Genomic DNA, 27170 nt, shown 5'->3' with positions numbered 1-27170 from the left:
TTCGTCTGACCCACATTCGAAGACTAGAAGAAATTAAACATAGAAATGCCTTAAAACAAAGAATTAAGCTGAATGCGCATCGTAATATGTTTCTACCATGTAGTTGATCTGCTAGCTTCTTACACACTGAGTTGCGAAATAATTTTAGAGAAGGAATGTACAATTACCCGACCATTCGTCTTTGTATTTCTTGAGGGTGTTATTATTGTATATTTAGGTATTTTTTCCATGTGTTGTATTTCAAAATCTTAGTAGCCAAAACTATTGTAAAGCACCATCCCCGTATCAAAAAAGCTTTGTCAGATGACATGAAGTCGCTCTTGTTCCTATTTATAATTATTATGGTCTAAAGTCCTCAGGGCTGTGATTTAATTTTTCAAAAAGTAGCTTTGCTTTGTTACTCCGTGATGTTTGCCGCAGAGGCGCCGCGCCCCCAAAAATGAAATACTATCTAAATGTCAATTTAATTCTTGACAACTTCTTTCTGATTATTTTAGGCTTGCTCTGAGGTTAAACAGAGCGTTCTTTATTAGAAGAAGTCATCCGCCGTTCGGCACAGACGCTCCTCTCATCTTCAGTCTTCAAGCACTTGAATATTCCTGTCTCGTTGTGAATTTACCAGTGTATTGCTGCTGTCGTTGACAGGTTTGTGTTTTTGTATTTTAAACTGAACGTTTAATGCTAATCTGGATAGAGTTTAAGTATAGCGTATAAGTGCTGTTTCGGAATATTTCCTATTATTTAATTTGGGCGTTTTCCGTTATCGCTTCATTCGCTTGCGAACATATTTTGTTCTTTTATCTAGGACTCTTGCTGTTGTAAGCTTTATTGATCTCGTTTGAATTCTGATAAGAACCAAGTTCCAAAACCATCTGACGCTTTAAGACGTTTTCAGAATATATTTTTTTCAGAGTGGAGCAACATTAAAAGTAACGATTAGCTCTTGATATGTCATTGCGACTTCTGTATTCCGTGTCCACTATCCGGGCAACTGTGTACATGAAGGCAGACCAATTCAAAAAGCGATTGTCATTTGTTCGTAATCAGTTCCTTCTTTACCACTAATCTTGTTCCTTCGCATCAAAATCAGTGTAACCAACATCTTTGGTCAGAGAACAAGCTATTACTAAAAATTTCAGTCTTTTCAGTTCCCACCTGGTCGGAACTTGATGACATGATTTCATCATCTCAACTACATCCCTGATTTGATTCAACTCCAACGATAGCACTCCGCTAATTTTAGGTATGGGCGGAAACTACTGCGAAACTACAGTACGTCGATTGGTCTTGGCTTCACAGTATTCATGAGCAATTGATAAAGACTAGAAAATGTGATTAAAAATTCGTCAGAAAGTTTAACGTTTTGAGAAGATATAATTCAGTTTCGCGTAATTACATAAACTGAAGAAAGCTGTTCATGTAGACGAAAAATTCTTGGGAAAAGTTGAGGTCAATAATTCTTTTTAATAGGATACTGCTCACTTTTTTCAACCAAACCACATAACAGAGTGTCCAAGAGTTATTTTAACTGTCGCTTAAAAAGTTGCGAAATCATGGCAGTTGAACTGGAGAAACACTATCCGATGAAATCAGTGATGTTGAGACACTGGATTATCAGCATTTATTTATTAATTTTCTTTCTAACTAACGATTGAAGAGGGATGTGTGTTTTTGACCTTGTAAACTCGTACTAGCTGCTAAAAAGAGACAAGTGACATATTAGAATCACCACTCAAAAATTGAATTAGATAATTTTTATGCCCGCCTTTTCAAGCTATCACTAAGATTCTTTTGAAACCTTTCTCCAAAGACGTCATTTTCCCCATCAGAGTTTGATGCAACTCTTAATTATTTTACAAAAGGAATGTATAATTGCCGGCCTACTTGTCTTCGTATTTCTGGAGGGTTGTAGTAAAACATATTTAACTTTTTTTTTTTCAAGTATTCGGCCGCCAAATCTCAGTAACCAAAACTATCGAAAAACAAAATCATCCGAGTATCAAAGAAGTTTCGTCAGATTGCAAAAAAGCACTTACGATGTGGCAATTTAATTCTTGACAACTTGTTCCTGTTTGATTGCGGCTTTCTTTGAGAACGTTCGAGAAACTCAGTTCTTATTGCCAAGGAGACAGGAAATAACGGACGTTATTCAACTGACCTCATCCGCCCATATAGACCCTTTGTCTTAAGCATCGGGTCAAGCTTTTCCTTCTCCTTTTACTCTTCCTTCCTCTCTTGTGAATTTCCCAGTGTATTGCTGCTCTTTTCCTTTCTTTGAAATCTCTGAGTACAGACTACTTTTTTTTTTTTTCTTTAGTTGCTAGAATGTTTCAAATTAATAGTTGTAGCAGTTCTAAACCATTTCGTGCTTGGCTGTTTATTTGGCATGTTGATCCTGCCAAGCTTATTCAGCGCCAAGCCATTGAAACTGTGCACCTTTAACCTTCGCAATTGTTCACTATCAGTGTAAAACAACGCGATGGTATCTATAACATTGTCTCACTCCTTGGCATTCCATTACATGCAAGGAATTGACAACTTTATCTAGAATTGATTTGCGTCAATAACGCTGTTAGTATTTGAAAAGCATATTTTCACTTTTTGCCTTTGAAAACCAACATTGTCACCATCGTCATCATCATCATCAAACTACACAGTGAAACACTAATAGTGAGACACATATGTTGTGGAAATATATTAAGATGCGCCTTCAGCTTAATTCTTTGTTTCAAGGTATTTCTTTGTTTGATTTTCTCTGGCTTTGAATGTGGGTCAGACGAATGATAATTTCTATATATTCAAAACTTTTGGCTCTGACAGAGCACTGGTGGATGCCTTATGTGAAAAACCTCTCTTTAATCTCTAATATAAGATCGTCGCGAATTCGCCTTTGACAGAAGTACCCGCGGAGACGCTCACTGACAGAGTTCTTGGAAATTAGCCAAAGTGAAGTTGAACTCAAGAAAATTTTGTTGGAAAACATATTGCTCCATTTGTTTGGCATGTCTAATTTAACCGTCAGCAAGTTACACAGTTGTAAAATAATTTTTAGAGAAGGAAAGTGTAATTGCCTGTCAAGTTTACTATCTTTGCATTTCTTAAGCGTTTTACTATCGTACATTTGAGTATTTTTTCCATGTGTTCTGGTTCAAAATCTCAGTAGCCAAAACTACTGAAAAGCAACGTCCCTGGTATCAAAAAAGCTATGTCAGATGCTACCATGTCTATTTATTATGGTCTAAAGTCCTCAGGGTTGTGGTGTAATTACAAACTTTGCTTTGTTTCTTCCTGATGTTTGCCGCACAAGAGCCGCGCCCCCCAAAATAAGATACTGTTTAAATGTCAATTTAATTCTTGACAACTGCCTTCTGATTATTTTAGGCTTGCTCTAAGGTTAAACAGACCGTTCTTTATAAGAAGAAGTCATCCGCCCTTCGGGACAGACGTTCCTTGTATCTTCAGTCTTCAAGCACTTGAATATTCTGTCTCGTTGTGAATTTACCAGTGTATTGCTGCTGTCTTTGATATCTTTGGATGCAGGTTTGTGTTTTTGTATTTTAAACTGAACGTTTAATGCTAATCTGGATAGAGTTTGTATAGCGTATTATAGTGCTGTTTTGGAGTATTTCCTAATATTTAATTTAGACGTTTTCCCGTTATCGCTTCATTCGCTTGCGAACATATTTTGTTCTTTTATCTAGGACTCTTGCTGTTGTAAGCTTTATTGATATCGTTTGAATTCTGATAAGAACCGAGTTCCAAAACCATCTGGCGCTTTTAGAAGTTTTCAGAATATATTTTTTTCAGAGTGGAGCAACATTAAAAGTAACAATTAGCTCTTGATGTGTCACAGCGACTTCAGTATTCCGTGTTCACTATCCGGGCCACTGTGTACAGGAAGGCAGACCAATTCACAAACAGATTGTCATTTGTTCGTAATCAGTTCCTTCTTTGCCACTTATTTTGTTACTTCGCATCAAAATCAGTGTAACCAACATCTTTGGCCAGAGAACAAGCTATTACATAAAATTCATTCTTTTCAGTTCCCACCTGGTCGGAACTTGATGACATGATTTCATCATCTCAACTACATCCCTGATTTGATTCAAGTTGAACGATAGCGCTCTAATTTTAGGTACGGGTGGAAACTACTGCGAAACTACAGTACGTCGAATGTTCTTGGCTTCACAGCATGCATGAACAATTGATAAAGACTGAAAATGTGATTAAAAATTCGTCAGAAACTTTAACGTTTTGAGAAAATGTAACTTCAGTTTCGCGTAATTAACAGTTGGACTTCAGGCTCGGAAAGACATAAACTGAAGAAAGCTGTTCATGTAGACGAAAAATTCTTGACAATAGTGGAGTTCAATAATTTGTTTTACTAGGATGCTGCTCGCTTTTTAAACCAAAACAGATAACGGAGTGTCCATGAGTTACTTTAACTGTCGCTTACAAAGTTGCGAAATCAGGCCAATTCAACTAGAGAAATACTATCCGATGACGTCGGTGATGTTGAAACGCTGGATTATCAGCATTTATTTATTAATTTTCTTTCTAGCTAACGCTTGAAGAGGGATGTGTGTTTTTGAACTTGTAATTTCGTACTAGCTGCTAAAAAGAGACTAGTGACATATTAGAATCACTACTCAAAAACTGAATTAGCGGATCATTTTCATGCCTGCCTTTTCAAGCTATCACTAAGATTCTTTTGAAACTTTTCTCCAAAGACGTCATTTTGCCCATCAGAGGTTGATGCAACTCTTCATTATTTTACAAAAGGAACGTATTATTGCCGGCCTACTTATCTTCGTATCTCTGGAGGGATGTAGTACAACATATTTAACTTTTTTTTTTTTTTCAAGTATTCCGACGCCAAATCTCAGTGACCAAAACTACGGAAAAACAAATCATCCGAGTATCAAAGAAGTTTCGTCAGATTGCAAAAAAAAAATACTTACGATATGGCAATTTAATTTTTTACAACTGGTTCCTGTTTGATTGCGGCTTTCTTTGAGAACGTTCGAGAAACTTCTTATCGCCAAGGAGACAGGAAATAACGGACGTTATTTAATTGGCCTCATCCGCCCATATAGACCCTTTGCCTTAAGCATCGGGTCAGGCTTTTCTTTCTCTTTTACTCTTCCTTCCTCTCTTGTGAATTTCCCAGTATATTGCTGCTCTTTTCCTGAAATCTCTGCATACAGACAACTTCTTTTTTCCTATTAGTTGGTGGAATGGTTCAAATTAATAGCTGCATCAGTTCGAAACCGTTTCGTGCTAGGCTGTTCATTTGGCATGTTAATCCTGTCAAGCGGATTCAGCTCCAAGCCATTAAAACCGTGCACGTTTAACCTTCGCAATTGTTCACTATCAGTTAAAAACAACGCGATGGTATCTATAACAGCGTCTCACTCCTTGGCATTCCATTACATGCAAGGAATTAACACCTTTATCCAGAATTGATTTGCGTCAATAACGTTGTTAGTATTTGAAAAGCATATTTTCACTTTTTGCCATTGAAAACCTACATTGTCATCATCGTCATCATCATCATCAAACTACACAGTGAAACACTAATAGTGAGACACCTATGTTGTGGAAATATATTAAGATGCGCCTTCAGCTTAATTCTTTGTTTCAAGGTATTTCTTTGTTTGATTTTCTCTGATCTTTGAATGTGGGTCAGACGAATGATAATTTCTATATATTTAAAACTTTTGGCTCTGACGGAACACTGGTGGATGCTTTATGTGATAAACCTCTCTTTAATCTCTAATCAGTAAGATCGTCGCGACTTCGCCTTTGACAGAAGTACCCGCGGAGACGCTCACTGACAGAGTTCTTAGAAATTAGCCTAAGTGAAGTTGAACTCAAGAAAATTTTGTTGGAAAACATATTGCTCCATTTGTTTTGGTATGTCTAATTTGACCGTCAGCAAGTTACACAGTTGTAAAATAGTTTTAGAGAAGGAAAGTGTAATTGCCTGTCCAATTTACTATCTTTGTATTTCTTGAACGTTTTACTATCGTACATTTAAGTATTTTTTCACTGTGTTCTGGTTCAAAATCTCAGTAGCCAAAACTACTGAAAAGCAACATCCCCGTATTGCTATGTCTATTTATTATGGTCTAAAGTCCTCAGGGTTGTGGTGTAATTAAATAGCTTTGCTTTGTTTCTCCGTGATGTTTGCCGCACAAGAGCCGCGCCCCCAAAAATGAACTGTCTAAATGTCAATTTAATTCTTGACAACTGCTTTCTGATTATTTTAGGCTTGCTCTGAGGTTAAACAAACCGTTCTTTATTAGAAGAAGTCATCCGCCCTTCGGTACAGACGTTCCTTGCATCTTCAGTCTTCAAGCTCTTGAACATTCCTGTCTCGTTGTGAATTTACCAGTGTATTGCTGCTGCCTTTGATATCTTCAGATGCAGGTTCGTGTTTCTTTATTTTAAACTGAACTTTTATTGTTAATCTGGATAGAGTTTAAGTATAGTGTATATTAGTGCTGTTTGGGAATATTTGGACCATCGAACTAGGAGTTTTCCGTTATCGCTTACGAACATTCTTAGCTCTTTGATCTAAGACTCTTGTAATAACGCCGCCGCGTTGGCTGTGTTTCTGTATATCGCTATAAACGCAAGTATTCTACAAAGCGAATTAAGCAGTTAAAAGCCTTAATATCGATCGCTTTTGAATCCTTTTAAGAACCGAAACGTTGCCAAACTAAAGCTTTTAGAAGCGTTCAGAATATATTCTTCAGAGTGGAGCAACATTAACATGGAACCAATAGCTCTTGATACGTTATCTGGCAACTTCTGTATTCGGCGATCACGTTATTTTCCTCATCAGTGTTTGATGCAACTCTAAATAATTTTACAGAAGGAATGTGTAACTGCCAGCCTACTTATCTTTGTATTTCTGAAGGGTTTATTATAACATATGTGTTGCCGTCCCAAATCTCAGTAACCAAAACTATCGAAAAACAAAATCATTCGCGTATCAAAGAAGTTTCGTCAGGTTGCACGAAAGACACTCACTCCGGCCTTCTTGTTGCTAAAGTTGGAAATAGTTTTTCTTTCGTTTCTCCGTGATGTTTTCCGAGTAAGACCCACGCCCCAGCAAAAACAGTACTTACGATATGTCAACTGAATTCTTGACTGGAGACAACTTGTTCCTGTTTAATTGCGGCTTTCTTTGAGAACTTTAGAGAAACTTCTTATTGCCAAGGAGACAGGAAATAACAGACATTCTTTAACTGATATCACCCACACATATAGGCCCCTCCCCTCAAGCTGTCCCTTCATCTTTTAGTCACTTTTCCTCTGTTGTGAATCACCCAGTTTATCGCTGCTGTCTTTCTTGCTTTCTTTCTTTGACATCTGTGAATGCAGGTTTGTTTTATGTTAAAATGTTCAAGGTTAGTCTAACGAGTTTAAGTGTAGCGTTTTAGTGCTTCAAAAGCGTTGCTGTTTGACAATATTTGGACCGCCACACATGTTTGTTGCCTCGAGAACTTTCCTTAGAGTCGAGCAAAATGAACAGTAACCAATAGCTCTTGATATGTGATCGTGCGGCTTCCTCACAAGCTGGGACTTTGCTGAAAGACAGACAGAGCTCGCAGATTTGGCGTTGTGTTTTTTACCACCAATCATGGATCGTTATCTTTGTTACTCGTCGAATTCAGTACAGTGCAAACAACATTTTTGGCCAGAAAAGAAACTATAATGCTATTGTTTCCAGCTGCTAGCACGATTGCATTTTTAGAAAAGTTTGCCTGATTTACTAGCGTACTCATATGAATACTACTGCTACTACTACTGATTCTTTAACTGAGCACAATGCAGTTCGGTTCAAAGCTCAATCAATCTTTAGTTGTTTAAGTACCGGGAAACTGTGTTTAAAAGTGTATTAATAAACATTTGAATTACAATTTTATGTAAATATTACTGAGGTTGAACTATCGAACTTAAGATTTTGTTTTTTCAAATCATGACAACTGCTAGAAGCTAAATGATTCCGATTGTTGTGTAGCCTACTGCACAGACCTTCTTTGGAAACGAACGATTGAGTAACCCGCACAAAGAGAGGCTAATCAGCGGGAGTTACAATATAACTGGCAGTCTTTTTTCCATCGGCTTTTTCAAGTAGTTGGCAGAATGGTTTGAATTAATAGCTGTATCAGTTCTAAACCGTTTCGTGCATGATTGTTTATTTGGCTAAACTCTGTAGGTTAATCCAAGACCGTCCTGCGCCAAATCCATTAAAAACGTGCACCTTTTAACCTTCGCAGTTGATCACATCAGTATATCCTGTCAATTACAGCACCTCATGCCACGAAATTCCATTACATGTAAGGATTCAGTTAACACCTTTGTCGAAAAATTGAAATCAAACCCAATAAACAAAAAGAAACTTGTTTTGTTCAAATGACTGTTTTTGCCTATCCCAACCCCGTCGGTTTTTACATGGTGCAGCTTTATTTTTAAAACTCCACAGTTTTTCACTCGCGCGCTTTCTTTCAGATCTTCTATGTCGTAGCTTGGTCATTTAAAGACATGTAAAAAAATGTAAAACGCGAAACCTCTGCTGAGAAAGCACCATTTGCAACCTTCAAGACCCTTTTTAAACGTTGTTTATCTTTTCCATCTCATCGATCCTACCACTGTTGTATAACTGGCGCCAGACCATTGAAAACGTTCATGCACTCTTAACCTTTAGACGATCAGTCTTGGTGTCTATTATTACAGCTTCTTGTCACATGAATTCCATAACCTAAAAGCCCCCTCTAAAACTGAGCTGCAAAAAAACAGCAGAATCTCGTTTTGTCGCCCTTGCTTAGACATTTTTTCCCTTCTAAATGTATAGATGAACCAGTTCTAAAACGACAGTCATGTTGTTTCTCCTGACTTTGAAAATGCACCCGGCTAAGCATCCAGCTGGCGCCTACGTCAAAGCATGCTCGCATGAAGTCTTAGTTCTGTCCTCTTTCTCTGTTACTCGTGGTGGTAACGCTCGACGGACTAAGCGAAAGAGGAACTACCAGTAATCTACGTCTCGTGACACGAAGTACACAAATTAAAAACGAGAATCCACCTGGGCTTTTACAAAATATTAGAGCATTTCTGCTTATCTTTGCTAAAATCGGTTATTTACATCTCCACGTGTAAACTAGAGCGCGTCAGTGGAAAAAATCGGTTTATTTGTATAAACGCACATGTATGGATCATTAGACGTTGAGCAATAACAAACATATTTTAAAACATATCCCGATAAGCGAAAACTTGATTCATTTTCTTGGTCTGGTAAATATTAAAACTGTCTTTTCGAGCAGCAATTTGGATTTGCTTTCCTCTTGCAATCTGTTTTGAAGAAATGAATGAAAGTCATATCATACGTTAGAATCTGAGATTTTGTTTGATGAGTCTGTTAGATTTTATACAGAAAGCCTATGTAGACTAGTTGTTGCATATACTTCGAAGTAAACCCGACTGCACAAATATATTTCCCGAGCGTTTACTTAATAGACCTTATATCTGGCCAAAAACAACATCACAAAAAGCAAATGGACACGGTCTAGAACTGTAATACATTAAAGGCAGAGAAAATAAATTTTTCACGCTAATGCCAGGTACCTTTTAAATACCGCACACTGTTTTTGTTGGAAGAATCTTTTTTGTAAGAACGTCGAGGCTTAAGAGAAGCCAAATTTTAAAGGAACTCAGTCACGGTGTTTTCAGTTGATTGGCCTCGTACTAAATCTCCTTTAAATGGAAGGAAACCTGAAAATAACAGTTTGCTAAGATAGAAAAACATCAAAGAGAAAATAATAAACCATAGAGGAACAAGGATGGTCAAGGATGGCGAAGATTGACACAGATTGCAAACGACAAGTTTGAAAAATTTAGGCTAAATTTTCAAGATGAGCAAACCGTGACTGAGCTCCTTTAAGAGCATAATTGGACACCAAGACGGAGAGTCACTAGAGCAAGTTTATTTTGACAAAATTTTGAAAGAAAAGTACTTGAGTTCTGGTGAAATGTAAACATTAAGCTTGTCTTATTCTATGGCTCATTACAGAACACATAAAAAAAAAACTTTCAGCCTTAGTTCGAAATTTAAACGTGTTTACCAAAATAGTGTGTTGCAATATTCGGCCACAATGTTCAATCTACTTGCACGCCTCATTCTAATCAAAGATGGTTTTTTTTTTAAACAGATCCACTGACAGAGATTATAGAAAATGGAAACTCTTAGGGAATTTCTGGCGCCTAAAACCTTCAACAGGATCAGTTACGTGGCAGTTATTTTCTGGATTCTATTTGGGGTAATCCTGCTTGGCATCTTTGCAGAAATGGAGAACAGTGATTTTCGTTGTGTTGCGGAAAGTGACAAGATGGACTTTGTCCGAGGAAAGTGTTCTGAGCAGTACGAGAAACAATACAACAAGTCCGGTTTTCCTGTCTATGGCTTCGTGATTGTTAATTTTTTTGGCATTGGATTTGTTTGTGTGATTTACTCCCAAGTCGTGAAGTCAAAAGTCGATGAACAGCTGGCAGCCAATCGCCAGAGAGATGTCGAAAGACAAAACAACGAGAACCCACCTACAAGACGCGGACTGTTTGTGGCGTATTTTTGTCAACTTGTCACCAGATTAACTTTTGGAATTGTTTTCATAGTCCTACAAACTCAGTTGCTTTATCCTGACAACTTTCCCTCGGACTTTCATTGCCAAATATCAGGAGGCAGTGATGCGGCGAATGCGTCATCCGCCGGTAACACGACCAGGTACGAGTGTCACAATCAACAAGCAACAAAGAAAACCTTCTGGGCGAGGGCTGTGAGCGTGCTGAATGGCGTTTTCGCATTTCTAATTCTAATTGAGATCATTTGTATCTTGTCACGAGCGAGAAAAGGGAGAAGATTCCTTGAAGACTCGCCGTTTGTGAAAGATCATCTTCCCGATCATGCGCTGCGACAAGTAGGACCATCACCAGAAACTGAACCACAACTACCATCAGAATTCACCAAAAGCCTGAAGGAAAGTGTCAAAAAAAGCACGGAGGAACCTTCAGATCTCAACGCCCTGTTTCAAGGAAAGCACGGTGAAGGCAAAAGAAATAAAGATCTCAAGTTAGATCGTATTTACACTAAGTTAGTTCTTATTCCAGACAGAGCGGAATATGACTTCACTGGGAACAGAAAGGAACAACTCAAAGTTTTCCCCAAGTCAATGAAAAATGTTCGACCGGTATTACGAGAAGATATATTTGCTGATGAAAACAAGAAAATCCTTATCGTTGGTCGTCCCGGGATAGGAAAAACTTTGTTTTTAACTAAGTGGATTAGGGACTGGGCATCAGGCAAAGCGTTAAATGATTTTGACTTTGTTTTTTTCCTGAAGTTCCGCCAATTCAACTCTGTGGGAGAACTTAGCCTTCGAGATCTTCTATCAAGATCACAATATTCAGAGACAGAACGCTTGAGTGATGACGTTTGGAATCACGTCGTCACAAATCCCGAGAGAGTTCTAATCTTTTTCGACGGCCTGGACGAGTATCTAAATAGGTCAAGTGTCGCCAAACCGTCCGATTGCAAGAATGGGGAAAAACAAGTGCCTCTCTCTGCTCTCTTCTACAACATCGTGAAAGGCAATCTCCTCCCCGGAGCAAGCATTCTGACCACTACCAGACCCACTGCCATAGCAGACGTTACAAATCTTCCTTTCGACAAAACAATTGAAATTCTTGGCTTTGCATCCGAACAAGTTCAAGAATACGTGGAGAACTTTGCGAAAGATGCAGCAGAAGATGTAGCGGACCCAGGAAAGAAAATATGGGAGCACATCAAGACGAATATGAACATATTCTCACTCTGCTATATTCCTGTGAACTGCCTGATAATTTGCTCATGCTTGTTGCAAGTTCTGAAGTTCCACAGCGAAAAGGGTTTAACTGGTGTTGGCCTCCCAACAAGGCTGACAGAAATCTACCAAATATCCATGAAATTTTTCTTCTTCCGGCACGATGAGCAATATCGCGACGAAGGCCTCCGTAGAGAGGACATTAACTCAAAAGATTTGCCTCCTAAAGTGGAAAAGAAAATCAAGCCACTGGCCAAACTTGCTTTCGATGGGCTGACACAAAAAAGACTAATCTTTGGACAAAAGGAAGTCCCCGAGGATTTGGTGAATAGCAGCCTTTTTCATCGCCTACCAGATCGTAAACTTGACGCCTTCACGGAGGAAGCTCAATACTGTTTCATTCACCTCACGATGCAAGAGTTCCTCGCAGCCAAGCACATAACTGAAACCATGAAAGGAGAAGAATTGAGAAGATTTGTTGCTGACCACATCGACAATGGTGAATGGCAACTCGTGTTGCAGTTTGTCGGTGGTCTACTTGGTGAGCAGTCTATCGACATATTTACCGACCTTCTTCCTAAGACAACAGAGGAAGATGAAGGCGAGGTGATGTTTGACGTTTCATTGGAGGGACGCACAGTTACCGGTTGGCCGACTCGCAGCGACAAAGATTTAGCGGTAACATTAATGAAGTGTATCTACGAAACCAATGAATCAGGCTCAGTTGTTCAAAGTAAATTAGAAGAGATTGGCTTTAATGCTGTAGATTTTAGTTTTTGTCGCCTCGCACCTGCTGACTGTACAGCAGTGGTTCATTTTCTTAACAGCGTTCAACAAATTTCGCTCATAAATTTGTCCGGTAATAACATTGGCTCGTTGGGTTGTGTAGAGATTGTGAAGTTGTTTGACAATAGTAATTGTCAATTACGGGACTTAAACCTCGAGGCAAATAACGTAGGTGATGAAGGTGTAAAGCAGTTAAGTAATGCTGTTATAAATAGTCAATTAAGCAGCTTAAACCTCGAGGGAAATAACATAGGTGATGAAGGTGTTAAGCAGTTAAGTAATGCTGTTATAAATAGTCAATTAAGCAGCTTACACCTCGGGTTCAATAAAATAACAGATGAAGGTGTAAAGCAGTTAAGTTATGCTCTTGTAAATAGCAATAAGTTACGCATCTTAGACCTCTTTGGGAATAAGGAAAAAACAAATGAAGCTAGAAAGCAAATTAAACAGGCTAATCCCAATTGCAGGGTCATCATTTAAATTGTTTAGAAATGATTGCCATTGTCTTTCAACAAACTTAATCGAATAAACAAACTGCTAGGATTGTAGTTGTTGTGTAACCGAGTGCAGAAAACAAAACAGAAACTCTGTAAAATACAAAATTCCATGTAAAACAATTTTTCATCGCAGTGACTTGTGCTTTAGGATACGAATCATGTTAAATGAAGATTTTCTGAGCTTAAATGAAGTAGCCTGACAACTTCATTACAAGGTGCTTAGATAAAATGTAATTTTGTGTTTGTAATTAACCGCGCGGCCATGGGCCGAGCGCGGTTCATGGTTTACCCGTGGTTTTTTTTTTTTCGACTTCGGTGCGAGCAGACCCAAGCTTCCACTCGGCCAAATTTTGAGTCGCGCAACCTGTGATGTTTACTCGCCAAAAGCTGTTGAAACATTAATAAATCTCATCTTTCGCGGGAATAAATTAAAAACCCAGCGCTCGTCAAAAATTATATTTTTTCACCAGAAATTTAGCTCGGAACATATACATATTTATATTTGTTTGAATCGTCGATGAAATGACCTTTTCCGGATATTTTTTCCTTCGGGGTCAACCGAAACCTCAGATTACAAAATCACGCCGAACCCACATGTTGCAAAAAAATCTCTTCAAAACCCTGACTTCGAAGCGATATAACACTTCAGCGTTAATAGCTACCACACATCGGCAGGCGGTAAATCTATTCGTTAACAATCCAACTTTATCGTGTTAAAATTTCAGCGAAATCGAACAAAACCAGAATTAATTAGAATTTTTTTGTGACCTCACTTCCCAGACTTGTCCTAACAAAGGAAGCAACGGTCGCCCATAGCAACCGAAAAACACCAACATAACAAAGCCGACGTTTCGGCCAAAAAACTCCACAATTATCGCCTGAGAGTTTAAACTTGAATGGGAACATCTTTTTCGAACCTTTTTCAACTGATTTAGACGAAAGACTGGCCTCGGCGGGCTACAAAAACGACAAAGAGAAAAAACAGAACAAGACAACAGAACAAGACGATAATATTTCATCGCGTGGCTTTCGACACGAAAACGAAAATACAGCTTACTTCTGGATAAATTCAGCCTTAGAAGCCAGCAACCGGTCCCAAATTACTTTCTGTATCCTTACAAATGTCCTGATTTCCATCTCCGAAAGATTTTGCCCCAATTTTGAGCAAATAAACATTTCGCCGGCGGCGACCGCCATTACGGTGGCTTGCATACTAAATTAGCTAACTTAACAAAATTCTCCCGAGGGGGGGGGGGATACGACAAATTTGGTGAGAATCAAAAGTAACGCCAATTTTCTGTCACGTTTTCAATCTGTGGTCACTGGAGTGATCAAAATCGATACATCGGTCGGGATAGGGTTTTTTTATGACTTGTGTGACTACTTTGTTAGCCCTTTACTCGTGGAAAACACCAATTAAATTTAATCATGACTTTTAAGAAAGAAAGCTGTTGTTAATAGTGTTATTATTGTGTCGTTGATATCGTTCATACCCATACATATCCCGAAGAAAGTTCTAGATTAAGACCATTAAGTCATCGGAGATTTGTCAACGGCTACCACTGATGGTGTAATAATACAGTTTGTGTTGATCAAGTGATGTGATGTCTACAGTAAGAAAAGAATCATCAATGACTGCTTTGGAATGTGCACTGCGTTCCGACGGTAGTGCTAAGCGAACAGTTAAATTTTAAAAGCGCGGTTATAAGATCTAACAGATCTTCTTGTTTGACATTCAAACGGGCACATCTTGTGTAAGATGCGGTTTTACGGAGTTTTTGAAAAATAAACGTCACTCGCTAGTAAATAAAACAGAATAAGCTTAAATATAACGCAACTTGAAAACAACACAAATTTCTCAGGCAAAACACTTTAATGAGCTACTAAATTCAAAGGAAAAATGACACAAAAAGAAAGATAAATGACATGACGGTTAGTCTTAGCTGTTTTTTTCGCCGGTAAGAATTCCAGTGCTTCGGCTCATCTTCATACGCCATGTTTACAACAAAATTGTGTTTCAACTCCGAGGACTTCAAGCGGACGTAGCTTTTTACCTTTGAAAGTATTACTCTCTTAACAAACACGGCTCAAACAAATGCGGACAGAATTTCCTGGTCTTTCCCACAAGCGTGAAACTGGCAAACTGAATGAAAAAACAACAGTTGACAACACTTGACTGAGATGTAGGATCGAAATTAACCAATCAAAAACTTGTTGTGTTTCCTGAGAGGTCCTCCTCGTGAGTTGAAAAACAACTGGCGCGCTCAAAAATACACAAAATGGCTGGACCATTAAAAATCAAGGGAAGGGATAGTTCAATGAATTCATGAATTTTTTCCTATCCTTAGTTCTGTAGAGAAATGTCTTCTTCAGTGCACAAGCTCTGTAGAATCTATATAAAAGTGAGATAAATTTAGATCTAAATATGATCCAGTTTGCTTGCAAGGAAAATTACAAATTTTGGAGCTCACTTTTCCTCACACCTGTCCTCCCTTTGTTTCTAATGGTCCAGCCCTTTATTAAGATAGTGCAACTTAGTTGATAATAACAAGCCAATCTCTTTCTATTAACTAGATAAATGTGCCTGATATGAGGAATCAACTGAATTTGAGACATTCGTAGTATTTTAAATTATCATTTCTTTGTATTGCTAGATATATATCTCAACTGTGTGATAGTTATTGTAGAATAGTGACGAACTTTTAGTACCAAGATGAACTTTTAGTATCTCACAATTACTTGATTAGATTTAGCTTAAGTCACCATTTATATATGTAATTAAGTGGAGCCAAGCTCCTGATTTTTCTTGTTTTAATTAAATGTTGATAAGGAAGTTCTGTGTTGTGGTCACTTAACAAACAGACCACGCTTTTCTATAGTCTACACTTTGATAGTGTTGTTAAATGTTCAAAACTGAAGTGGAACCACAAGCCACAGTTGAGCTGTTTCACTGTTAAGCTTTGAACATTTCATGACATTATCTCTATGGGCTATAAATAAGAGTGCAGACCATGGAAAAATGTGTTGATTTTGTATTAAGAACGAACAAAAAAATTATACGGCAAATTTGAGTGAAAATCGGTGTGAAATTGCATACAAGGGTGATAATTTTTATCAAGCTAGCCTCCAGTCAGTTTTCTTTCTTTTTGCTCTCATGTTGGCCAATGTGATATATTGAGATCACACCAGAATGAAAATCACCAGAATACCCTTGTTCCCTCCTGGGTTACTGTATTTACTCAACTGAGCACTACCCCCCTCCCCAACTGGTTGTTTCCCCCAATTGAGAGCCGCATACCAAGGCAAAAATAATAAAGAGCGCCGCCCTTGAATAAGGATCTCTTTCATTCACAACAATATTGTGTTCATTAATGAAGCTTCATCAGACTGAATTGTTCTAGGAGTATTTACTGTCCAGTGGCCTGGGTTGTTTGAAAGATGGACAATGATATTCCAGATGAATCACTATCCAGCGGTCCCAAAATGTTTTTGCACCCGAAAAGCCACAGCAAAATCTCCAACCTTATGACTTAAGAGCTGATTTATGCACAAATTCTTATTATGAACGGAGGTTCCCTTCATATAAGAAGTTTCAGGCATATACACCTCTTTGTCTTAAAATACTGGTTAACTAAAAATGGCTGTGCGGGCCCGAAAAATTTCCGAGGCTTTTGAGAAACTGGCCCTTGGGCAATGGATTACCATGATTTTCAGCTCGAAATGACTACATTTAACTGTTAACTTTGTCTGTTTCCATTTACAAAATTGTCATGAGGTTTTTTGAAGAGCACCACTCACAAATAAGTGCTGCCCCTAACTGCTAGGTTTCAGTAGCTATGAAGTTGATGAAGTCGAAGTGTAGAGCAATATGATCTAGTGAAAATCAAACCGACAGAGTCGGAAGCAGAACTCCCATTCCGCTTATGACTTTGTCGCTTATGATCCAGTGAAAACTAGATTGTCGGAGTCAGAAGCAGAAGCAGTAGAATAAACCAATTACAATTTTTGATTCCACGCCTTGTAGTTGGTTGGTTCTTCCTCTTCTACTTCCAACTCCGACAATCTAGTTTTAACTGGATCATAAGCGACCGAGTCTTAAACATAATCTGAAAAAATGGAAACTCGATTCTTAAGACTCTAATCCATTGAGCTTATTACTCTGCTTATGACTGATTTTCAATTTTCACTTGGTCATTAGCACTCTTAGGGCTCCAGCTACGACTCCGACTCTGTCAGTAGTGAAAACCAGCCTTAAAATACACAGCAACTCTAACACCAAATATTTAAAGAGTGCTGCAGAGAGGAAATAGAGGGAATATCATAGTCAGTGTCTAACATAACAGAGATATTGGGAGAATAAAATAACTTCATCAACTACAGTTTATCACTGGCATCACTCAGCTTTATTCACTTACAACATGTTTACACATTTGAAGATTTCGAAAGTAAATAGTGGAGTCCCAATTTCTCGAATCCTGAGTTTATTAAATCTGTTGATTAAATTACTTGAAACAAAAAGCCTTTTATGAATTGATTTAATCCACTTGCACACTCAAATTTTAAGAAAGGTGTAATCCACGTTCACGCCTAGTGGTCCACATGGCTGGTGCTATTTTAATTTCTGTAGCATGAAGCAAGTAGGAGTAGTTCTACCCCAAATCTTAGATGCGATGATAGTCCTAAATGGGGTTACCCCAGCACTAGTTCATCAGGACCCATTTATACTTGTGGGTTAAAGAGAGGCAGCTGTGAGACTATGGTGTTTTGTGCAAGATAGCCTGCACAGCAAGCGCTCCCATACGAAGGCCTTTGTCTACATTCTGGCCACACACAAATTGGAGTGGGAGTGAAAATATTGATGGAGAAGACCAACCCCTGCTTCTTCAAAGATTTTTGCTCCCACTCCAATTTGCGCACAGCGAGAATATGGAAAAAGCTTCTCGCATGGCAATGCTTGCTTCGCAGGCCAGGTTCTGTTCTGCTGATAAATTTGGCACGATATCTTGAAATAATACCTTGTTTTGATAAACAAAGATCTGTATCTGTAACGAAATGGGTGTTGTACAAAAAAACTGTTCACTTAGTAGCAATAAAACAAAACCTTAGGTTCATATTATTTAATGTACTTCATTGCCACTTACAGTTTTTCAAGCTTTAAATTTCCAAAATAATTTTTGTCTGCCTAACTGGATCAAGAAATTGGAATTCCATTGTTCATTTTAGTTAATGTGTACTCAAATTGATCACATTTGCTAACAAGGACAGTATCATCTTGAATCACAGACAGGCCATAACAAGTGTTGCCATGTTCCTTGATTAAATTATGCATATTGTCTTTAGATTAATAAGATGATTGTGTCTGTGGCTGTTGGTAAGGCCGGTCATACTGGCGCCCATATCTCTCCTGCCAGTTGTACCGATCTTGCCTGTCCTGTTTTTCTGGCCTGTCTTGTCGATCATAATGTTGCTGATTTTGTCGACGATAGCGGCCTTGACCTGGAAATTAATAGAGAGTGGGTAAGTCAAGCAATTAAAAAATTAAAAAGGCTTCCTAAAATACTCATTGAGTAATACGGGTTATGCCTTTTGCACTAACAGTCTCCATTTAACTGGAAATAACACTGGCCCAGAAAGGGGTCTTGCGTTTCTCAAGCCTTTTGTCACACTAGCAAACTGTTCACAGGCAAAATAATCAAACATTAAGCACTATATGTAGACATAGTGTGAGAGACACCTGTAAAAGTTTTCCCAAGAGGAAAAGAAGTACTCTAAGCAGTTCATACCTTGTCTGTCCTTGAACTGAACAAATCCTCCATGTCTTGTGTCATAAATATGCTCATTGTTTTCTACCAAAGTGCTGACCTGAAAACAAGTCGTAAACACTCTGTATTAAAGTTGTCTGATAAGCCGTAAGTTGAAAAGCTAACAGAAGGGGTTTCATTAATGTTTTCAACAGGTCAGGGCAACTGGCTTTCACAGGTGGGCCAAACTATTTGATCTGAAATTCTTTATAAGAAATACTTTCCACTGGTGATCAAACCAGCAGGTCAAAATAGTCTTCACAGCTGGTCAATTTGCCAGTGCCCAACCCTTAATGAAACACCTGGCTAATAGACTACAGTATCTCAGATTTTACCTTATCAGCTAATTGCAGTGCCAAGCTCTGAAGGAGGGAAGGCTCGGCTCCTTGGCGCATTACAACTGTCTGAGTTGGCTCATCCCAAGAGGCCTGGAGTGAGAACACAACCTTTATTAGACTTGAAATTTGAATTCTTAATGACCACTCAACAAAGCAATTAAAACAAACAATTTTTAATAGTTATGATATGAGCCTGCCCTTACCAGCATACGATCAGTGACATTGCTGGCAAAAACTACGGGCTTGTGAAGCCTGTTGGTGCAGGTTAATATGTCAGAATTCCACTGATAGCATGGTTTTATAACAATTCCCCAGAAACCTGTTTTGATTTTCTCTGGTGAATTCCATTTAAACTCCAGCTTTGAAGCACAATAATCACATTTGATAGTTAGACACAGAGGAAAATTGTTTTATATTACAATTCTCTGACATCTTAGGAAACTTTGCAGTTAAGTGGTGGACTGCAAAACCTTAAATGGTTATCACAGAGGGCTCTAAGCAGATTAGAAGACATGGGGTTCAGACCCTGATCCCAAGTGGTAAGTCTTACATGTGTTAAGCTTTCTCTGTGCAGATGTAAAGATTGATTTATAGTTACAAATTACTTATTAAACTGCTTGACTGTGAAAATAATAATAACTACTTATAATCCGAGAGTGAGGTCTTTACGGGAAAATCTCAGACTGAGACCTTGCTGGATTGACAAAGCAATAACGAGATCTACACAACAAAGTCAAGGTAATTCTCGTGGGCATTACAGGAGAATAATGCCCTACGATTAGCCAATCAGAGCGCCTGTAATATCGGATACCAGAACAAGTCATATAATAATATTAATAATTAAAAACAAAACAATATCACAAACCTGCAGTTCTTCATTGATGATCATTTTGCTGATAGTGCTGTGCACCACAGATGGAGGCAAATCAAACATTTCAGCCAACGTATACAAACTACAAGTAAAGACAACAAATAAACACTTGAGCTGACACTGGCACACCAATCACAAATAGACTGGATAAAGATTGTTGGATAACTGGCCATTTATACGAGAAAAATAAACCTCGGCTTCCACAAGCTGCAGCTTACATAAGACGTAAACTGGACCATTTATACTAGCGGGGCTTATATAAGATGTGAAGTGCTCCTATAAATGGATCACAGCTTATTCATGACTAATGCCTTGCTTTTGTGCTGGTTGTCATAGGAATCACAGAATTGTACCGGCTGTGACACAAGTGGAAAAATTGGATAGAAATACACCTTTATGAGTGATATTCAAAGCAAAATAAAGCAAACAGGATGCTTTCAAGAAGGAATGCTAATTTTGATTTTGACATTACCTAGTGAAAGTCATGCATAACAATTAACAGAGATTTTCATCAAGAATATGGTGCACAAGTTTTTCCAATGGAGGTAGTGTGTATTGTAAACATTGCATGCATTGCTACTTTTCCCCATTCTTCTAAATGTTTAAGTACCTCAATGAGTCATACACGCTGTTATATGTGAACAAATATGTTCTCAGGCTTTCCTCTTGAATTTTCCTGTAAGAAAAAAAGAAAAGCCAATTTCACATTATTTGATGATCGATGTCACTTTCATATCTACTATGCACTTGATCATACATCCGATTTTTTACATTGAGACCTAAAGGCGGAAGCTAAAAACAGACTTTACCTTAGCAACATTTCTTGTACTTGCTCTGTTTGGCGAAACAATTTCCATACCTATCATGCCACAGAGAACGGTTTTTAACTTGGTGTATTTTTGCCTTAATATGTATCTTATTTTATATAATTATTATCTCAATAATTCTTATTTATTAGTTTTTTAATTCTTAGTCAGTCAGGACCCCATTGATAACAGTACTTTGTAGTGAAGGGTTATCCTGGGTATAATAATAATAATAATAATAATAATAATTATTATTATTATTATTATTATTATTATTATTAACAGTAACTGGACCAGGTGGAGTACAATTCAGGGAGAAATCACTCAAGTAATTTCAAAATCGGATGAGCGCGAAGCGCAAGGCTGGTTTGAAATCACGAGCATGAATTTTTCTTTATTGTACAGCACGAGGTCCAATTACTAATTAATAATTGTATCTATCACAAAGTTTTGCAATTAAAAATGTCTTTTGAGAAATTCTTTTGAGCGAACATGTCTGTAGCGCTTTTCATGAGTTTGAAAGCTGTGGGAAACTTTGCAAAGGAAGGCATGGAAGCAAACGTAATTGACGTGCAAATTACTTGGGTATCCAATTACAAAAAGTTCAAATTGGATACCTGTAATTGGATATCCACATGATTGCGTGCCAGTTACGTGACAAATTGGTGCACAGAGAACCAATCACGATCACGAATTTTGTTATGGATATTATTATTTCTATTACTACTACTATTATTACTATTATCATTATCATTATCATTATCACTATCACTATCATTATCATTATCATTATCATTATCATTATCATTATCATTATCATTATCATTATCATTATTATTAGAAAGAAAGATAATCTAACATTCACCAAGCAATCCAGGCAGCCAAAGAACCAACAAAAAAACAAGCACAAAGTCAACTAGAAAATGAACTTTTACATGACAGTGAAATCTGGTTTTGTTTGAGGCCGGTCACACTGGATGTAACGTCTGGTTAGTTTTGTGTGGTAGTTCACACAAAATAATCACTACAACATTAGTTTGTCCTGCTGAGTCACTTATGGAAGAACTGGTCTTCCTGAAAATAACTTATAAATTGAAGGGATGTAACGAATAAAGCCCTAAGTGACGTTTGGAAAACTTTGAGGTAACCAGCATTGAAATACCTCCCAGCCATGGTTGCAGTTTACTCTTGTCTTCATTACTGTCTAAAAGGAACTCGTAATAATAATTTATTACTAGTTCTTTTTAGGCAAGGCCAGAGTAAACTATGAAAATTGCTGGTAGGTATTTCAATCCTGGTTGCCTCAAAATTTTCCAAAAGTCACTTGGGGGCTTTATTCCATGCACCCCTTCAATTAATGTTTTACTGGTTAGAAGAAAACATCTGTCATATTTGAGATTCCCGCATTCTTTCCCGACCAATAATTTTTTTTTTTTAGGAGAAGATTGGTTTTAAGTTCACTTAGTTCCAACAGTTTCATGTTACCTTAACAGCTAATATGTAGTCCTTGCACTGTTTCCAGTCTCCTTTCTTCATGGCTTTGGATGCAGCCACTACATGTTCATGCATGCTCTCTGGAGGACCTGGAATTAATTAAGAAGTATGTAAGTCAGTGGCCTGTTAAATACCATGAAAATAGACTGCAAAACATCCATCAACTTACCAACATGAACAAGAAAACAGAAATTAAGAAGTGTCTTTTTCATAATATATCAAACACAAAAGACCATGTTTGACCACATTTCCAAACACTGAGAAGAGAGTGGAAAATATGACGCGTAGTGGAGTATTTTTGACGAACTTCAAGGTGTTTGAAAATTTGGTCTAATACTGTCTTAAGTGTTTGATATAATCTTCTCAATTGAAACTAAAACTAAGGAGAAAACAAAGAAATGAAATCGTAAAAATCTATGCTAATGAAAATCAGATATCCAAACACCATCACAGTCATGATTTCCTTTATTTAAACTTGATGAATTATTTCTATTTTAAAACTCATTACAATGAGTCTGAGAATTAATTTTCAACAAACATAAGCATGACTGATGTTCTCCAAAATAAAATAAGACTTCAGTTTATTTATTAGATTGGTCATACGGTGACGTCAAGGGAAAACACTTATCACAACTGTTTCCTGTAGTGACAAAACATTTCCCATTTAAGGAACAAATGGCCAGCAAATTTACAAGTCAAGGAAAAACAGCTTCATGTACTAACCAACTAAAGTTTGCTTTTGAACTCTTTGTCGTAACTGATAGTGGAAACTCTTGCTAAAAATACGTGGTCTGTAGTCATATGCATGGGCTGAAAGAAAAAAACAAGCAGAAAAGTTACGCTAGTCTCTCGAGTCCCTTCTCATGCAGTGTAGAGTAGATATAATATAATACACCAAACTACAAACAAAAAACAGAAGAGATCTTCCTGATATCAAAGCCAGATTTAGTGAGAGGGCTGATAGGGCCACAGTCGGTTCGTTTGTCTAGTAAATCTATCCCACAATGCAGGAAATAGAATATTACAAAGTCTACATTTTTACTTCTTGCCCCTTAGTTGTTGGACTTGTACATAACAATACTTGGAATGTTTTGTTTTGAATACATACCGGCCATCCAAGGGATTTCCATTAACATTGCTGAAGTAAGATAGACACACTCCAACAGCTCAAGGTTTATATGCATGTGGAATGGAACCTGGAATTCAGATAAAACAACAATGACGGGGATCAAAAGAGATACTGTTGAATCATTCAAGTAACTACCTCCTTTAAAAAGAGGATAAGTACTAGGGACAAAACTGGTTTCACATCACTACACATAATAGGAAGGCACAGTGACCTCACGGTTACTGCGCTTGTTCTCGGATTGAGTGGTCTGGGTTCAAGCTCTGGCTGGAGAAATTGTGTTGTGTTCTTGGGCAAGACACTTCACTCTCAGAGTTCCCCTCTCCACCCAGGTGTATAAATGGGTACCGACAAATTTAATGTTGCGGGGTATTCCTTTGATGGACTAATATCCTATCCAGGGAGGAGTAGAAACACTCCTAGTCTCTTCATGCTACAGGAACCAGAGATAGGCTAAGGTCTGATGGGTGACTTAGTTCATATGCAGACTTCATCTCTTAACACACATTACTTCTCAAAACAGTAACACTAAGTAACAAAACAGCGACAACATAGCATCCAAGCATGACTTTCCTGCACAACATACACTGTATGACCACTGTAGAGGAACAAGACCACTCAGGTTGACCAATCATAAACATTTACCGCACAGAGCATTTGTTGAACTGCAATAAAAATGTACACAGCATTTTTTTTAGATCTCCATGAATGTGATCACCATTTGATTTCATCCATGCCTCCCCCCGCCCCCCCAACAAACCCCTTCACCACCTTCTATTCCAGGAGGTCCATCCATCTGCCAACAGAAATTATTCTGGTTACAATACCTGTCTTCTCTTCTCAATCTTTTCTTGTTCTGGGGTTCTCTCATACTGTCTCTACTGCATTAAACCCTGAAAAGCAATTTCAAAAAATGCAATGCAATTTTTAGAATGATGTTGTGCTCTGTTAGAAACATATATCTTATGAGATGTTTTGGTGTGTAGTATTGCTGTATAGTTTTACAAGTTGTGCTACAGGCTCGTCAAAATACAGCACAACTTGTCAAAATACAAACATCGAATAAAAATATAAAGCGATACTACATGTACACACCAAAACATCTAATAAGAGATTTGTTATCCACCTGCTGTAGTCAAACAATTCATCAATGAAAGAAGGAGAGTGTGACAGTTTTGGGTGTGTGCGCCGACCTATATGGCAAACAGGTTTTCTACTGTAAAAATAACTGTACAAAATCGCTGTATATTTGTACTGTTATTTGGATAGTATTCGCTGCAGTTGGATAATAAATATGGGTTATTGACCGAGCATGAAGTCAAGATGGCTGGATATTGGCCAAGTTCTTATTTCGGGTGTTTATGGACTGAGACGGAGTGAAGGTTGTAAAGTTGCAAAAATAGAACAAGGCCAATATCCAGCCAGCTTGATCGAACAAGCTTAGGCAATAAAGGATTCATTATATGGCTTTCAAGGAAATTTTCTAGCGGGGCATGGTACGTAGTCCCCGGCAGGCAAGATAGCCCCATCTTGCCCACTGGGGTAGCCAATCACAGTGTAGGATTTGGTTCATCTTGCCCACTCATGGAGCTAGCCATATAATAAGTCATGATATTACTGGTATCTGTCTGTTCTGCATTTACTAAACAGGCATTATATCACACAGACCTGTGCAAGAAGCTCTTTCGCCCTTCCACTTGACTGGACATCATGCAGTGCATTGTGGGCATCCTTGATCATGCCATGCCTGAAGGCACACAGGCCAAGTTGTACCATGGTCCTGTTGTAGAGAATCTGGATGGCGCAAAAACAACACAGATCATCAGAGAATAAAGACAATCGTCAAATAGTTGATTTTGTATTGATGAACTACATGTATCAAATTCTCAGCAATGGCATTAAGAAATGTATTAATAAATTAACAAACAAAAAATATATGGAATTCATATAACATTTCAAACTTCTGACAAAAGAGAAGAGCTCCTAAATTTTCCTAAACTTTTAAATGTTAACTTAGCTAATAAATGCAGGTATCTTCAAGAGTATGGTAATTAATAATGAACAAAACAAATACAGAAAACAAGAGAAAAAGAATAAAATAAATTTACTGCAAAAAAATCCTAAGAACAACAGTGAAAGAGAAAAGCAAACAAATAAATGACTGTAGGAGTTGCTTTTATTACAATACTGGGCAAAAAATTCTACACTTTATGTTTCATTTACTAAGGCTTAAGACAAAAATATTGACTGTGGCCAACTCTCATGAAACATGCAGCAGTATGAACACCAGATAGTCTTAACACAAGACTGGTCTCAGATATCACTTCTTCTACTGCTTTATCTACCACATGTGTAAAACTCAGCTCAGTAACCACAAATACTACGCTTGTGGAAAACATATGGACACAATGAGATATAAGTTTCTAGTTCAAGTAAGCTGAGAATTAAAACATACCAGTGCCACTTACTTATGTCTTTCGATAAATTTATGATAATTTTTTGGCAAATTATCAATGGTTTCTAAGCTTGCAAATAAAATTGCAAGACCTTTTGCAGACAGAGATGCCATTTGTCAGGTGAGTGTGGCGTTTGACAATGCTACTTCTAATGGTTCTTCCATTTTGATTGCCCATTTGAAATGGGGATCAGGGTTGGCGCATAGGTGAGAGTGCTCTCCTCCCACCAATGTGGCCAGGATTTCAATTCTGGCCCGGTACCATATGCTTGCTCCGAGGGATTTTCTCCTGTTTCTCCCACTCTCAACATCTCCAATTTCCAATTCAATCATGATAGAGGGTCATCTGCATGAAACCCAGCTTGGACTGATGAGGCTTCCTCTCTGAATATTATTATTTATTTCAAAAGTAGTCCAATATCAATCAAAGGGTAGCCAAAATGTTGTTACACAAACCTGCGTTGGAATGTCAGAATGTTGGATGGTCTCCTGTAAATGTGACATGAGCATCAGATCTTTTTTACCATGCTCGGTTCTGCCGCAAACTCAAAAGATCGCAGGCGGAAAATATCAGGATTCGAGAGCCCACGTGTCTTTTGGTCAGCGCCAACCAAAAGACACGTGGGCTCTGGGAACAAGATTGTCATGTTTTAAACCAAGGTACGCATGCGCGGTGAAACCAGAACTCCTAAAATCTTCGGTATCGTGAAATGCTGGAGTAGAATGTAGTGTAATAAGATTTCAATTATCTGTATTGTTTCTGACTAATTCAAAATACTGAAATCCAGAGTCGGATTCTTAAACAAAGTTTTTTGGGAAGGTGTTTGGCACAAAAGTTAGTTTTTCGCAATATGAAGCGGGTTTTATCTATAAGGCATATAAAGTACTCATTCAAGTTGTATTCCGACGTAACAATGTATACTGTGGTTTATTGCCAAAAAAAATAAATAAAGTAAAGGGCATGTATAAATAGACGCGTTTTACTCGTGTTTATACCTACCAAAGAATTTTACTATTGTTCAAATGGAGCAGAAGAAGAGGACACTACCGGGGTAGAGCGATATAGACTCCAGCTAAACCAACAGAATATGTTAAACAATGAACCTATGTGAGCTTTTTACTGTATAAAGCGAGG

General features: G+C 37.9%; 3 protein-coding genes across 11 annotated transcripts in view; 2 read left to right on the top strand and 1 right to left on the bottom strand.

Moving 5' to 3' along the window:
* Positions 1 to 532: 532 nt before the first annotated feature.
* Positions 533 to 27170, top strand: part of LOC149097737 (protein NLRC5-like) — a 114618-nt gene continuing 87980 nt past the window's right edge. For all 4 annotated transcript variants that reach the window (XM_089278909.1, XM_089278905.1, XM_089278907.1 and 1 more), the window contains exon 1: positions 533 to 645. The gene's annotated coding sequence lies outside the window, so the exon portion shown is untranslated. The remainder of the gene's footprint in view (positions 646 to 27170) is intronic.
* On the top strand, positions 539 to 13264 carry LOC149097742 (nucleotide-binding oligomerization domain-containing protein 1-like). 5 transcript variants are annotated; one of them, XM_089278913.1, is made up of 4 exons: positions 547 to 645; positions 3382 to 3540; positions 6273 to 6432; positions 10218 to 13264. In XM_089278913.1, the coding sequence occupies exon 4, from the start codon at positions 10242 to 10244 to the stop codon at positions 13125 to 13127; it is 2886 nt and encodes a 961-aa protein (XP_089135039.1). In that variant the 5' UTR covers positions 547 to 645; positions 3382 to 3540; positions 6273 to 6432; positions 10218 to 10241; the 3' UTR covers positions 13128 to 13264. The 5 variants fall into 5 exon arrangements, with proteins under 5 accessions (XP_089135040.1, XP_089135039.1, XP_089135041.1 ...); XM_089278914.1 differs by lacking the exon at positions 3382 to 3540 and having other exon boundaries at positions 539 to 645; XM_089278915.1 differs by lacking the exons at positions 547 to 645; positions 3382 to 3540 and adding an exon at positions 4387 to 5645.
* LOC110052096 (eukaryotic translation initiation factor 3 subunit C-like) lies at positions 17525 to 26594 on the bottom strand. Of its 2 annotated transcripts, XM_089278942.1 has the most exons (13): positions 26492 to 26594; positions 25249 to 25374; positions 24408 to 24473; positions 24167 to 24245; positions 23563 to 23650; positions 23178 to 23264; positions 22446 to 22543; positions 20964 to 21013; positions 20765 to 20830; positions 20149 to 20236; positions 19281 to 19373; positions 18928 to 19006; positions 17525 to 18640 (listed from the first exon to the last, which is right to left on the bottom strand). In XM_089278942.1, exons 5-13 carry the CDS (start codon positions 23636 to 23638, stop codon positions 18486 to 18488), a joined length of 792 nt encoding a protein of 263 aa, XP_089135068.1. In that variant the 5' UTR covers positions 23639 to 23650; positions 24167 to 24245; positions 24408 to 24473; positions 25249 to 25374; positions 26492 to 26594; the 3' UTR covers positions 17525 to 18485. The 2 variants fall into 2 exon arrangements, with proteins under 2 accessions (XP_089135068.1, XP_089135067.1); XM_089278941.1 differs by lacking the exon at positions 24167 to 24245.

The sequence above is a fragment of the Orbicella faveolata genome, unplaced genomic scaffold, assembly GCF_042242905.1.
Source record: "Orbicella faveolata isolate gen_17 unplaced genomic scaffold, um_ofav_v1 contig_47, whole genome shotgun sequence".
In the NCBI taxonomy this organism is placed as follows: Eukaryota; Metazoa; Cnidaria; class Anthozoa; order Scleractinia; family Merulinidae; genus Orbicella; species Orbicella faveolata.
The sequence above is the reverse complement of the archived record's forward strand: the minus strand, read 5'-3'. Positions and strand labels throughout refer to the sequence as shown.